General features: G+C 39.4%; 1 protein-coding gene across 1 annotated transcript; it reads left to right on the top strand.

The window, feature by feature from the left end:
• Positions 1-5,971: 5,971 nt before the first annotated feature.
• LOC142521856 (uncharacterized) lies at positions 5,972-6,397 on the top strand. The gene has a single exon (XM_075625029.1). The coding sequence runs from the start codon at positions 5,972-5,974 to the stop codon at positions 6,395-6,397; it is 426 nt and encodes a 141-aa protein (XP_075481144.1).
• Positions 6,398-15,428: the final 9,031 nt, after the last annotated feature.

Raw genomic sequence — 15,428 nt, 5'->3', positions numbered from 1 at the left:
AAGCAATGGAAAGAAAGATCATATGAATGCTAGAGGAAGACAGTTTAAGAGGCCTGGGAGCAGTTTCTCTAGCTCTAGTGGTTCCAGACAGAGTTATACCGGGATCTATTGCAGAACTTGTGGAGGAAGACATCCCACAGAGCAATGCCAATGAGTGTCTGGTAGTTGCCACATCTGTAGACAGCAGGGACATTTTGCCAGAGTCTGTCCACAGCGAAGTTCCCAAAGATCCCAGGGAGCAGAATCATCTGGATCAGTGGCTTAGACTGATAGATGATCATCAGCTATTCACTCTTTCCAGCCATCCCCTACTACTCAGTCACAGCAGAGGCCAGGAGGAAGCCAGACTTTTAGCCAGCCTCCGAGATAGCAGGCCAGAGTATTTGCATTGACTGAAGAACAGGCAAAGGAAGCACCAGATGATGTTGTTGCAGGTAATTGTTCTCTTTGTGGTTACTCTGCTTATGTATTGACGGATACGGGTGCACCCCATACATTTATATCTGAGCGATTTGCATTGATACATGCTTTGCCTTTTGAGTCTTTATCTACTGTATTATCTGTCTCTTCACATTTGGGGAGAGGTCTTATATCAGTGAAAATTCTGTGAAACATTGTATGCTACAATATGACGGGAATGAGATTGAGTTAGATTGTATTGTACTTGGGTTGTCTGATTTTGACTGCATTATTGGTATCGATATGCTGACCAAGTACAGAGCTACCGTAGATTGTTTCCAGAAGATTGTGAGATTCAGACCGGAGATGGCTGATGAATGGAAATTTTACGGTAAGGGTTCTAGATCTAGAATTCCTTTGATATCTGCATTATCTATGACTCGATTATTACAGAAAGGAGTCGAGGGATTCCTTGTGTATTCAGTAGACGTACTGAAATCGAGCCCATCATTGGCTGATTTGCCAGTGGTATGTGAGTTTGCTGATGTCTTCCCAGATGAGATTCCGGGTTTGCCTCAAGTTTGAGAGATAGACTTCAGCATTGAATTGGTACCAGGTACAGTTCCGATTTCTAGAGCTCCGTACAGAATGGCACCGATTGAACTGAAAGAATTAAAAGAGCAGTTAGAAGATTTACTGGCCAAGGGTTACATTAGACCGAGTGTTTCTCCTTGGGGTGCTCCATTTTTGTTTGTCAGAAAGAAGGACGGTTCAATGAGACTCTGCATTGACTACCGGCAACTAACAAGGCTACGATAAAGAACAAATACCCTTTGCCTCGTATCGATGATTTATTTGATCAGTTGCAGGGTTCTTCTGTCTATTCCAAGATCAATATTAGATCTGGATATCATCAGCTGAGAGTCAGAGATTCTGATATATCGAATACAGCTTTCAGAACCAGGTATTGCCATTATGAGTTTATAGTCATGCCCTTTGGTTTAACAAATGCTCCAACTGTATTTATGGGTTTGATGAACCGCATATTTCAAAAGTATCTCGATGATTTTGTGATTATCTTTATTGATGATATTCTGATTTATTCCAAGAATATGATTGATCATGCTGAGCATTTGAGAATTGTGTTGAAAATTCTGAGGGCTGAGAAATTGTATGCAAAGTTGTCAAAATGTGAGTTTTGGCTGAGACAGATTGTGTTTTTGGGACACATTATATCTGGAGATGGTATTTCTGTTGATCCTAGCAAAGTTGAGGCAGTGATCAGTTGGCCTAGACCGACATCAGTGCCAGAGATAGGCAGCTTTATGGGTTTAGCAGGCTACTATCGTCGATTTATTAAATATTTCTCCAGTATTACGAAGCCTATTACTCAGTTGCCTCAGAAGAATGCACCATTTATTTGGTCAGAGAAGTGCGAAGCCAGTTTTCTAGAGTTGAAGAAGAGATTGACCAGTGCTCCTGTGTTGACTATTCCGTCAGGTACTGGTGATTTTGTTGTATATTGCGATGCTTCTCACAGAGGATTGGGTTGTGTTTTAATGCAGCGAGGACATGTTATTGCCTATGCCATGAGACAATTGAAACCACATGAGACTCGCTACCCAATTCATGATCTTGAATTGGCGGCCATCGTATTTGCACTGAAGATTTGGCGAGACTATCTATACGGTGAGAAGTTTGAGATTTATTCTGATCACAAGAGTTTGAAATATCTGTTTTCACAGTCAGAATTGAATATGAGAGAACGAAGATGGCTTCATTTACTGAAAGATTTTGATTGTGAAATCAAATATTATCCGGGAAAATCTAATGCAGCAGCTGATGCACTGAGTCGAAAGGTATGTTCTTTATCCTTATCGACGATTGGTGTTTCGAATTTGATTGAAGATTGCTGTCTTTCTGGATTGATATTTGAGACAGATTGTCAACGTTTGAGATTGTATGCCGTTAAATTCGAACCAGAGCTGATTTTGAGAATTAAATAAGCTCAAAAAGTTGATCAGAATGTTCAGAACTCGATTTCGATGGTCAAAGCAGGGCATCGATCAGAATATCAGGCACGTGATGATGAATTATATGTGAATAATCGTCTAGTTGTACCCGATGTTTCAGATTTGAGACGACAGATATTGTCAGAAGCGCACAATAGTTGATTCAGTATTCATCCTGGTGGCAGAAAAATGTATAATGATTTGAAAAGACAATTTTGGTGGAAACAAATGAAAGCAGACATTGCCGAGTTTGTATCCAGATGTCTGAATTGCCAACAGGTAAAAGCAGAAAGAAAGAAACCAGAAGGTCTGTTGCATAGCTTATCTATTCCTGAATGGAAATGGGATCACATTTTCATAGATTTTGTGAGGAAGCTACCACGTTCCTCCCGAGATTGCGATGCGATTTGGGTCGTGATTGACAGATTGACCAAATCAGCATGTTTTATTCCGTACAAGATGACGTACAGACATGACCAGATGGCAGAGATTTATGTCTATCGTTTCAGACCGTGATCCTCGATTTACTTCGCACTTCTGGCACAGTTTGCAGCAAGCTCTAGGTACTAAATTGCTCTTGAGTACCGCATATCATCCACAGACTGACGGACAGTCAGAGCGGACTATCTAGATATTGGAGGATATGCTTAGAGCTGTAGTGCTAGATTTTGGCACCAGTTGGAAAGATTATTTGCCTCTTTGTGAGTTTTCGTACAACAACAGCTATCAGACGAGTATAGAGATGGCACCGTTCGAAGCGTTGTACGGAAAGAAGTGCAGATCCCCTCTTTATTGGGATGATATTTCAAAGGTACCTGAGATTGGGCCTGATATAATTCGAGATATGACAGAGAAAGTGAAGCTGATTCAGAAGAGAATGAAAACAGCTCAAGACAGACAGGTCAAATATGCGAATATTCGACGTCGACCTCTAGTGTTTGAGACAGGAGATAGAGTATTTATGAAGATTTCTCCTTTCAGAGGCGTTGTCAGATTTGGCAAGAAAGGGAAGTTGTCTCCACGATATATCGGTCCTTATGAGATTCTCGAGAAGATAGGAGATCGTGCCTATCGACTCACCTTACCGCCTTCTCTATCTGAAATACGTGATGTCTTTCATGTATCTTTATTGCGAAAGTATCTTCCTATTGCATCTCATATTCTTCAGCCAGACGAGGCAGAACTTGATGAGACATTGAGTTATTTTGAAAAGCCGATTCAGATTCTTGATCGAAAAGAAAAGCAACTCAGAACGAAGACTATTCCGCTTGTGAAAGTTCAGTGGAGTCTTCATGGCATTGAAGAAGCTACTTCGGAGACTGAGTCAGACATGAGACAGAAATTCCCAGAGTTATTTTATTGATGTGAGTCTCTTTATTTAGCTTCTGTTATATCTCCTTCTTGTATCCGATTTGATATCTGATTTGATTGCCTGTGATTTCGGGGACGAAATCAGATCTTAGAGGGGGAGAAATGTAATGCCCGAGATTTTATTATTGTAATCTGAAATGATTTATTTATAATTTATATGATTATAGACGGAAAGGAACAGATCGGGAAAGACAAAAAGAGACTTGAATTATGTGCGAGGATTGAACCCCTCGCGCATATGCGCGACCGAGCAGGGCGCATATGCGCGAGGTAGGCAGAGAACCTCGCGCATATGTGCGACCAGGAGCCGCGCATATGCGCGAACATGGCAGAGAACCTCGCGCATATGCGCGAAGAGAGGACGCGCATATGCGCGAGCTGAGGAATTCAGAATATGCCGAGACAGAGTATCTCGCGCATATGCGCCGAGGAAGGTCGCGCATATGCGCGAGACGTGCTGAACCAAGAATGATCCACGTTTCTCTATCATGCATGATATATGTATATTAGTTTTCAGTCCCTTAGAATCTGGAATTAAACGAGACAAACTCTCAGGGAAAGCTTCAAGTTCTTTCAAAGACTAGAAATGGAATTTTGAAAGATCCGTCCGTCTGATTTTCAATCCGAATTCAGTACCGTACTCCTCTCAGCAAGAACTTCAACTGGATGTAAGTTTTCATATGTTTTGATATGATTTGAAAATCTGATATGAGAGGAATCATAATATGACTGTTATTATATGTTTCTTAGATTGATATCATTGTATAATTGAAATCAGATCGAAGAACGGATACCATAAGGAATTGTTATGATTTTTCAGATTTGATTTGATTGAGATTGTACAGGTTTGTTATCAGATTGAGTTTGTTATCGATTATGAGTTGTTGAGATTGGTATCTGTTGATATTTGTATTGTTGGGTATATCGAGATTGTACCGTTATGCCGTTGAAATAGAATTAGATTGAGTTCTGATTATATCCAGTATTGATTGGGTTGTATATTGATATTGTACTCCTCAATATTTTCATTGTCAGATTGAGTATTCAAAGATTCGAATTCGAGACTTTGACTTCGTCAGATCGACAAGAGAAATGTATAAATCAATGTTGAACCGGGAAGATACGACTCGAGTTAGATCCGACTTGAGTTTCCCAAACCCACATACTTTATTTTATTGCATTGATGTTTGCAATTCATGAGATTACTATGCTTAGTCTATTGATTTATAGCAGAGCATGTATAGAGTTCGGACAGATGTGCCTAGTCTTTGGCAGAGCCGCCAAGACACTGGACTTTTGGTGTATCGATGTTGCTTAGAAGTAGATCGACTACTATCGCGGAGATTCGATACAGAATGCCAAAGTCTGAGTTAGACCGGGATCCCTAGATTAGAGAAGAGTCGAGTCTGAGATTATGAGTCACGAGTTTGATTTGCAGTTTTATATCGATTCATGTCTTTCAGATTTTGATACATGTTATTGATATCTGCTTCATGCTTTTATATTTGTTTATATGATTGCATGTATACGTTGTTTATACTGGGAATATATTTCTCACTGGAGTTATCCGGCTGTTGTTGTGTTTGTATGTGTGCATGACAACAGGTGGGACATGATCAGGGTCAAGAAGAGGATGAGAGAACAAGATTAGCGTGGAGATCCGGACTTAGAAGTAGAATTGGCTTTCAACACTTGATGTATAGTGGTTGAACCTTAGTTTGAAATAAATGTACTTTGTATAAGACTTGTACTTTAGTTTTGATGTTTATATCAGACTGATTATCATATATTCCGAACTTACACATTTAAAAAAAAAAATTTTAGACCCATATTAATTAACTGATCCTAATGATAATTAAGAAAACGAATTAGGTTCGGGTCCCCACAAAGCCCGAGTCCACAAGATCAAGAGACAAGCTCCCAGGTTTGTTCTCTTAAATAATGTATTGTACAGGAGATCATTTCAGGGACCCTTATTGAAATGTTTAGCTTCGGGGGAGGTGGATTACATCCTCCGGGAAATTCATGAAGGATGTTGTGGTTAACATCTTGGAGGAGTATCTTTGGGCCGGAAAACAATGCTTGCTGGATTTTGGTGGCCAACTATTAGCTAGGACTCTACCCAAGTGGTTCGGGCTTGTGAAGGATGTCAACGTCACTCAAATTTTCAGCACAGGCCGGCCACTCCCATGAAGCCTATCTGGGCATCTTGCCCCTTTGACCAGTGGGGTATGGATATAGTAGGTCCCTTCCCAGTTGCTCGAGCTCAGAAGAAATTCTTGCTGGTGGCTATGGATTATTTTTCTAAATGGGTAGAAGCCGAGCCCCTGGCCAAGATCACTGAGCAAGAAGTCTTGAAATTTCTGTGGAAGAACATAGTATGCCAGTTTGCAGTACCTAGAAGACTGATCTCAGATAATGGAAGACAGTTTCAGGGAAAAGAGATCACATCCTGGTGCCGGGAAATGAAGATCACTCAGTCTTTCACCTCTGTTGCCTATCCTCAAGCTAATGGCAAAATAGAGGTTGTGAATAGGATTCTTGTGCAAGCATTGAAAATTAGACTACAAGGTAAAGGAAAAGACTGGGTGGAGGAATTGCCCAGTGTTCTTTAGGCATAGAGAACTACTCCCCGGTCACCTACTCAAGAAACTCCCTACAACTTGGTATATGGTTCTGAAGCAGTCATTCCAGTTGAAATTGGGCAATATCATCTGCCCGGGTAGAATCTTACTCAGATGACAATGATAATCGCCGGGCGATGGAGTTGGATTTAGTGGAAGAAAAGAGAGAGGAATCAATTATTAGAATGAAAGCATACTGAAGTCGGGTTATGAAATCATATAACAAGAGAGTCCGAATCCGAGATTACTGTTGGGACATTGATTTCACGCACCCAAGACGCAGAGAAAGTTTAAAAATTTTGTTCTTGGGTGTCGTGTGTTTAAAACCATTCATAGGCTGTTTAGAATTATACCTTTTCGTTCTTAACGCTTGGACTCCAAACTATTCTGATTTTTAAACGGATATAGCCCTTCTTGTAAATCCCTACGAACGGCTCTTCAAATTTGGTCGTGTAATTAGGTCCACTATCGAAAGATTTGTTCCTCTCTTGGATTGCACTAGAAATCACAAACGATTTGTGCGTTGAGACTGTAGCCTCCGAATTCCACAAATCGGAGACGGTACAACGACGGCGGCACGACGGTGGAAGAACACAAGATGGCCGAAACTTCACAAAGCTTTTGAATTGGCCGTGACTTTCAATTCAAAGGCTGGAAAATTAATTGATTCTTAATCAATTATTATAGAAGCTAATTAAGTAATTAATCTAAAATAAATTACATGACTTAATTAATTTCCAACCACACATGGCCGTGACTTTTATTTCACCAAGGAAGGGAGAATTTTGTGTTCATCTTTTCATCATTCAACAATGAGCCCTAATGGTGTATTTATTGCGGGAACCCGGACGCTAATCATCTTCTTAATCGTCATTGGGACTAATGTAATCAATTATAATAAACAGGGTCTAATTTTTTTTTTAACATTCGGAACGTAGTGAAATAAACCATATATATACATCTCAGTATTAAAAGTACAAGTCTTGCATTATATACAATCAGTCTCAACTAAGGTTTAACAACTATATAGCAAGTGTTTAAACCCTATCTCTAGTCCAAGTCCGTAGTCTTCACTCTAAACTCGATCTTTCTTCACCTCTGTGACCCTGAACCTGTCCCACCTGTTGCCATGCACACATACAAACACGACAACAGTCGGATAACTCCGGTGAGAATAAAATCCCAGTATAAACAATGTATCAATGCAATCATATAACACATATATAAAAGCATAAATAAACATTAAAACATGTATCTGATCTGACCACATGACTCAATTCAAATCTGTACCTAAATCAAGGACTCATTTCTAATCTAGGGATCCCGATCTAATTTAGACTTTGGCATGCTGTATCGAATGTCTACAATAGAAGTCGATCTACATCTAAGCTCATCGATACACCGTAAGTCTAGAGTCTCAGCTGTTCTGTCAAAGACTCGGTGGTTCTGCCCTAGCTAGGCTGATCTGCCCTAGACTCGGACTCTTGCTCTGCTATAAATTCAATAGACTAAACATATCAATCTGATAATTTGCAAATATCAATGCCATAAAATAAAGTATGTGATTTTGGGAAACTCAAGTCAAACCTAACTCGAGTTGTGCAATCCCGAATCAACATTTATTTATACCTTTTATTCTGTCGCTCTGATACAATCGAAGTCTCGACTCAAAGCCTGTCAATGTTCAATCTGGCAATGACAATATCAATATGCTGTATCAATATTCTATTCAAATCAAAACATCCCCGTCTTATCAAATTCTGACGATACAACAGTACAATCCTGCGATACCGGTGATACCACACCAGTATATACTAATTCCAATAACTTATAATCAACCACCGTACGAATCTGACATCACATCTCAGTCAATTTAACTCTGAAATTCATAAAAATTCAATAATCAATCTGTTTCTTAATCTGACTTCGATTCTATGATGTCTACTATGTCAAGAATACTATATATGAATCGTATATGATTCTGGACATAGCATAATTTCAAATCTTAACAAAACGTATCAAAACTTACGTCCTGTTGTAGCTGTCGTTGCTAGGAACACGGTGCCGTACTCGGATTCAAATTTGGACAGACGGATTGATCGCAAATCGAATTGAACGTAATTCCCCCGGAAGCTCTCGTTCCTTTTCTTATTTTCTGAATTCTGAACGAATTCAATGACATATATATATATATATATATCCAGTTTGCATGTAAAGCAACGTGGCTTATTTTTCTTGAACTTGGGTCGGCGCTCGAGCGGTGCTAAACTACCGCTCGGGCGCGGCATTCTCTGTCCAAGCATTTCCAAATTGCACCTTGGCGCTCGGGTGGTCACAACCTACCGCCCGGGCGCCACCTCTTCTGCCCGCAACATATATTGGATGAACACTGGCGCTCGGGCGGTCAAAAACTACCGCTCGGGCGCCAGACTCTCTGTCCACAAGTTGTGTAATTCATATGCTTGGCCCAATTTGGTCTCGTAATGGCCTGACTATAATCACATTAGTTCAAATTCAATAATCTTCGCTTAACATGATATTAAATCTAGGGCATTACATTTATAGAGTGAGACTCCTAATCTAATTAGGAGTCCATCTCCCACAAGGACTCTAATAATTTCATTAAATTTAAACTCCCACATAAATAATATATAATGTATTTATTAACATTTAATAATAAAATATATAATAATATCATATACACATATTTTATATCACCATATAAAATATATACATGTATATGTATATTAAATTAAATAACCATTATTTAATTTATAAACTAACTCCTTGATTAATTTAATTCTAGTCTCTTCTTGAAATTTATGGGAATTTGTGCATATTAGTAGTCACCACTACTAGCACAATCATTTAATTAGTAAATTCCAAATTCACAAAGAAAATGATTCCGAATTCATTATAACCCCGATCGACGATCCGAAAGTGCCGATGTGTCAAGGATACAAATCTTGTTCAAATAATGAAAATCAAAAATTTCGAAGATCAAAATTTTCATTTGCCAAATTTAGAACTTACCATATATATCAGTTAACATATTTGGCAGCTGCCAGTTTTAGTGAACTTTTTCACAAAACAGGCAGTTCCACTCTCCTTCCTTATTTAGCAATCATGCCAACTTCCATTTCTTCCATCCTATAGAACCAGCTCATAAACTCCTTTATAAGCTTCCTGTTTCATCTCCATCAAACTTTTGTCGCCAAATTTCAACTCCTTTAAATTTGACTATCTCAACGGGAACACAGAATCCGATACTTGTGTGACCCTCAATGGTTCAGGGATACAGCTAGCCGTGGGTTCACATCTCCATGTGATTCAGAATAACATTTATTCTTATTTCGGTTTACCATAGTTAACCCCATTCTTTTCATCAACTCCTTGATCAAGAATGTCAGAACTCATTTCTGATTGCACCCATCGGATCATGGTAAGAGCGTCTAGTAGCATTGTAGAACCCGTAAATTAGACTACGTATAAACCATGCATAATTCTAGTATTTTAAATTAAAATGATTTTATTGCATGAGTATTTAAATGCTTTTCTTTAAAGTTAATTATTTTAAGCAGTAGTTTAATTTTTATCTTTTCAGTTAATCTAGTGAGGCCGGACTGGAGTTGGAGTTTTGAGATAGAATTTAAGATTAAGAAATCATTCCCAGAGTTTATTTTAGCTAGCTAGTAAGTTAATTTAAGTTAAAAGGAGGTTTATGGAATTAATTTAGTAACTTGAGGTGAGTAGGAAATAAGTTCATTTAGGTTCCTTAATCAAGGTGTTAATTCCTTAAATTATTTAAAGGATAGGTAAGGCTCTTAAGGTTTAAAAATTTACTAACTAAACAATATTTCCCCTCCATTATTTGTTTAATTCTCGGCCACCCCTCTTAGATGATTAAACATTTCCTTGCCAACTCACCTTTGACCCTTTCCTTGTCATCCATTAGCATGATAATCTTTTCATTTATTTATCACCCTTAATTAATTAATAGTAGATCAAGATCCTAGCCTTGGTGGACATAATGAATCGGTCATTGCTCATCCATTTCCCTCCCCCAACAAATATTTGATATCAACCAAATTCAAAATTCAAAAGAGGGAGACTTGGTCATACCATTTGTATCCCTTTATTATTGGATCTCCCTCACTCTCCTAACCATCACTTCCCCTCCCCCATGACCGAAATTGAGAGCATTTCAGAGTGAGAAAAACGTGAGCATCATAGCATGAATTAGGAGAGAAAACCGAGAAAGAAAGCAAGGTAGCAAAGCGCCCCAGTCTCCTCCGCGCCGCGTCGTGCGTTTTGTTCGTTTTCTTTTCAAAACGAAACCAGGCATGTATATGATCTTCTTTGCTCTTCAATCAAGACATATTATTATTTTGAAACATCATAATCAGGATTTATTTAAGCTCAAAAACCGAAATCTTTTCATACCATTTTCGAAAATGAAGTGCAGAATTTTGTTCTTCTTTCATGCTTCACGGTTTGCTTGTTTTTGTGAGTACAGGTGGATGGTTCGATTCCAAGCTCCCAAGGCTACATCTAGACATGTTCTAGGATGGATTAGGACCACATTGGTCCAATAGTTCAGCCCCCATTCTTGCTGGAAATCGAAATGACAGCAACTCCCCAAACATGTCCCAATTGCATTCGATTTTCTTGTTTGATGTCAAAAGGAAATGGATCTGATCTTGGCTGCCCTAAGGGCTATAGCCATGGTTAGAACACTTCCCTAGCATGTCTAAGACGTGATAAAGTTGCCCTTTTGAGGCTTGGTCCATGGTGAAATCAGTTTTCAAATCAAACAACAAGAACAGCCCCTTCGACCCTTTTAAATTCTGCATGTGTCCTCTCGGTTTTGGGTGTTGGTGTGGATCTTGGTTGGCTCTTTAGCCCTTAGCCACGGTTCATACCATACCCAATGATGTATAGATCAAGCCATGGCCAACCATACGGCCACTGGTATGATGCATGACAGAAACAAAACGAAATTTCAGAAACATCACCGTACAGATTTTTGTGTTCTCGGTTGAAGCTTGGTGTTGTCCTAGGTGTTGGATTGGATTGTGTTTGGCCTAGGGCCCTTAGCCATGGTTCAATCCACCCCTTAGGATGTTGGGAAGAGACTCTGGTTGGTAGTTCATGCCCCAATGACCAATCGTCTCGCAAACGAAGCAATGCAAGCGCAAGTGCAGTTGCTGGAATTTTCTGGCAGCAACTTGGTGCTTCGGTTCGGAGGCTCGTTTGAGTTCTTACTTGGCTTTTAGCCTATGTCCTTGGACTGGACAGTGCCTCATTGAGTTAGGAAGGTCATGTTTTTGGCCGTTTGTGATTCAGATCATTTTTGAGGTCGTACGAGAAATTACGGTGCGATGTGCCAAATTGACTCTCGAAAGAGCGTTTCATGTTTTGGCCTCTATTCACCAAAATTTCGGCCCTTGTCATTTTAGGAGCATTATTTCATCAGTCTAAGTGTATTTTAATCATGACTAAATGATGGTTCGGTGTTGGTTCGGGTTGGCTCGGAGTCATGATTAAATACGAAGTCGTTTGGTGTAATTGTCTCGTTTTTGGATTCAATTACAAAATTTGGTCAAGAAAACCATTTGCATATTTTTCATGAAAAATTTAGGTCGCAGTGAGCCTAGGAACGATCCAATCCATGTAGTAAAATAATACAGGATATTTCATTATACCATTTAATTATATTACGTGCATAGAAAATATTCATTTTTGAGATTTATGCGATATTGCTTGGGGCCACTTCACTATCATGGGAGCATTGTATTATCCGGTCGCCAGTTACCGGTCAGTTTAGTTATGTACCACCCAGTATACTGTGGCATTAGTCTGATCAGATGTTCATTACTTCACCCGGTCGCCAGTTACCGGTCAGTTCAGTGCAGGGGCCACTTCACTATCATGGGAGCATTGTATTATCCGGTCGCCAGTTACCGGTCAGTTTAGTTATGTACCACCCAGTATACTGTGGCATTAGTCTGATCAGATGTTCATTACTTCACCCGGTCGCCAGTTACCGGTCAGTTCAGTGCAGGGGCCACTTGCGTAGACCATAATCTCAACAGAAAATTATTACATGCTATTTCAGTACAGGGCTCCAAGGAGCAAACATTTTCACTATGATTTTCAGTTCAGTTATGCACGTATTATAATTGCTCATGACAAGTTATTTTCACATTATGCCTCATGACATGATATTTTATCCCATGCAAATTTTACTATATTATTTACTCGTTATTTACAATATATGCATGCTGAGTCTTTAGGCTAACTAGACTTGATTTTTGTAGGTACTGATGATGTCGGGGCCGAGGGCGGGGACCAGTGAGCTAGCTTGGGTTGGCAGTAGTGGAACCCGAGGACCTCATTTACCGCACTTGCCATTTTTTTTATGCTCAAACATTTTATCAGTTGTTGGATACTTTAACTTGTTATTTTGGCGAGTAATAATTTCTTCCGCTGCTATTTTGAACATTTAAACTTGATTTATCAGTTGATTTTGTGAATGAGGCAATTTTGATTATTTTAAAAAGAAAATTTTAATTTTTCCGCAAATTTTCATACACGAATTTTCGGGCCATTATAAGCATCGTCCCATGATCCCCTAGGTATCACTGATAGTGCCTACAAGAACATTTAGTCATGGTTAGCGTAAAGTACGGTATTTAAATTTAAATAAATTATGCAATTATGCATGTTGGTTACGCATGGGTTATGGGATAAATCTGGACGTAAAATATTTAATGAAAAGAAACTGTTAAATAATTCATGCTTTAAATAAAATGCGTAAATGTAAAACTTACAGACCGAAGACGTGACTTCATGAGCTTCTCGTGGTCAGTAGTAGTACAACTCTTTACATGTTGGTTACCCAATTGTATTATCCGGTCGCCAGTTACCAGTCAGTTTTGTTATGTACCACCCAGTATAATGTGGCATTAGTTGATCAGACGTTCATTACTTCACCCGGTCGCCAGTTATCGGTCATGGGAGCATTGTATTATCCGGTCGTCAGTTACCGGTCAGTTCAGTTCAGTTCAGTGCAGGGACCACTTGCGTAGACCATAATCTCAACAGAAAATTATTACATGCTATTTCAGTACAGGGCTCCAAGGAGCAAACATTTTCACTATGATTTTCAGTTCAGTTATGCACGTATTGTAATTGCTCATGACAAGTTATTTTCACATTATGCCTCAGGACATGATATTTTATCCCATGCAAATTTTACTATATTATTTACTCGTTATTTACGATATATGCATGCTGAGTCTTTAGGCTCACTAGACTTGATTGTTGTAGGTACTGATGATGTCGAGGCCGAGGGCGGGGACCAGTGAGCTAGCTTGCGTTGGCAGTAGTGGAACCCGAGGACCTCATTTACAGCACTTGCCATTTTTTTTATGCTCAAACATTTTATCAGTTGTTGGATACTTTAACTTGTTATTTTGGCGAGTAATAATTTCTTCCGCTGCTATTTTGAACATTTAAACTTGATTTATCAGTTGATTTTGTGAATGAGGCAATTTTGATTATTTTAAAAAGAAAATTTTAATTTTTCCGCAAATTTTCAAACACGAATTTTCGGGCCATTATAAGCATCGTCCCATGATCCCCTAGGTATCACTGATAGTGCCTACAAGAACATTTAGTCATGGTTAGCGTAAAGTACGGTCCCTTCAACACATATATCTCGATCGAATCTGCACCCATTGGTATACCGAGAGTTGCATATGAATTCGATAACGATGTTATTTATCTTTGTGTACTAATAGTGGCATGGTATGTGCAACTAGGAAAACACATTTTCCTAAAGCACATTTCTTGCTCTGACCAGAGATTCCTTGCACTATTAACTCATCAGATCACATATGATATCTTCACCCGTAGGCAAACGGTGAATCCCCGACTACAATGCATTTGCTACTACGTATTTTGAAACTACACCCAACCTCGCCACCTGATGACCCTCGATGGAGTCGGTAAACGGATCAAAGTGCATGCTAGTACGTATAGCCTCTACATTGTCCCGGGTCAAAGGACTAATGGTGTACAACCATAACTACGGACTATTCCACTCGATAAGTCAGAACCACTTGGACAGTCAGAGGGACGGTTGTTCAGTGCATCATCTTATGATCACCCATCTGCGTGAATGGACATCTCTATGCCCTTGCCAATGAAACATTGCGTTTACACCACAAATGCTAGTCTCAAGTTTGAGCGACTTTTATCTTTGTTTTAGGCGGCTAAATCGACTAAGAACCTGTTCAGAATATACGGTACACTTCCTATTGAGTTCCATGATCTTACGTTGCAACGCAGACCTCATGTTACCTATTGTATATTCAAGGACTTTATCTATGCAGCTTGCATAGGTATACAGATAAAATATAATGCCATAATCTAATAAAATCGTAAAATATTATTAAAATAAAGATTGTTTTACATTAGAGTCAATAAAGCTCGAGCCACAGGTTGGCTTGCCGGGCACCTACGCTAACAATCTCCCACTTGCCCTATAACCAACTACCCATAAATCTTAGACCCATTGCTTCGCGATGCTTCTCAAACAATAGTTTTGGCAGGGGCTTCGTCAGTGGATCAACAATGTTATCTACGGAGGCGACTCTCTCTACCGATATGTCTCCTCTTCCCAGAATCTCCCGGATTATGTGAAACTTCCTCATTATATGTTTGGATCGCTGATGAGAGCTCGGTTCCTTCGCTTGCGCAAAGGCACCAGTGTTGTCACAGTAGACCGGGACTGGATCAACTGTTTGAGGAATGACACCCAACTCTTGGACAAAATTCCTCATCCAAACACCCTCCTTTCCTGCAGTCAGTGCAGCTATGTATTCGGCCTCAATGGTTGAATCCGCTGTGGTGTCTTGCTTAAAACTCTTCCAAGAGACAGCACCACCATTGAGCTTGAATACAAATATAGAGGTCAATTTCAAATCATCCACATCTGATTGGAAGCTAGAATCAG

Source organism: Primulina tabacum, chromosome 13 (assembly GCF_025594145.1).
Source record: "Primulina tabacum isolate GXHZ01 chromosome 13, ASM2559414v2, whole genome shotgun sequence".
Lineage (NCBI taxonomy): Eukaryota > Viridiplantae > Streptophyta > Magnoliopsida > Lamiales > Gesneriaceae > Primulina > Primulina tabacum.
The sequence above is the reverse complement of the archived record's forward strand: the minus strand, read 5'-3'. Positions and strand labels throughout refer to the sequence as shown.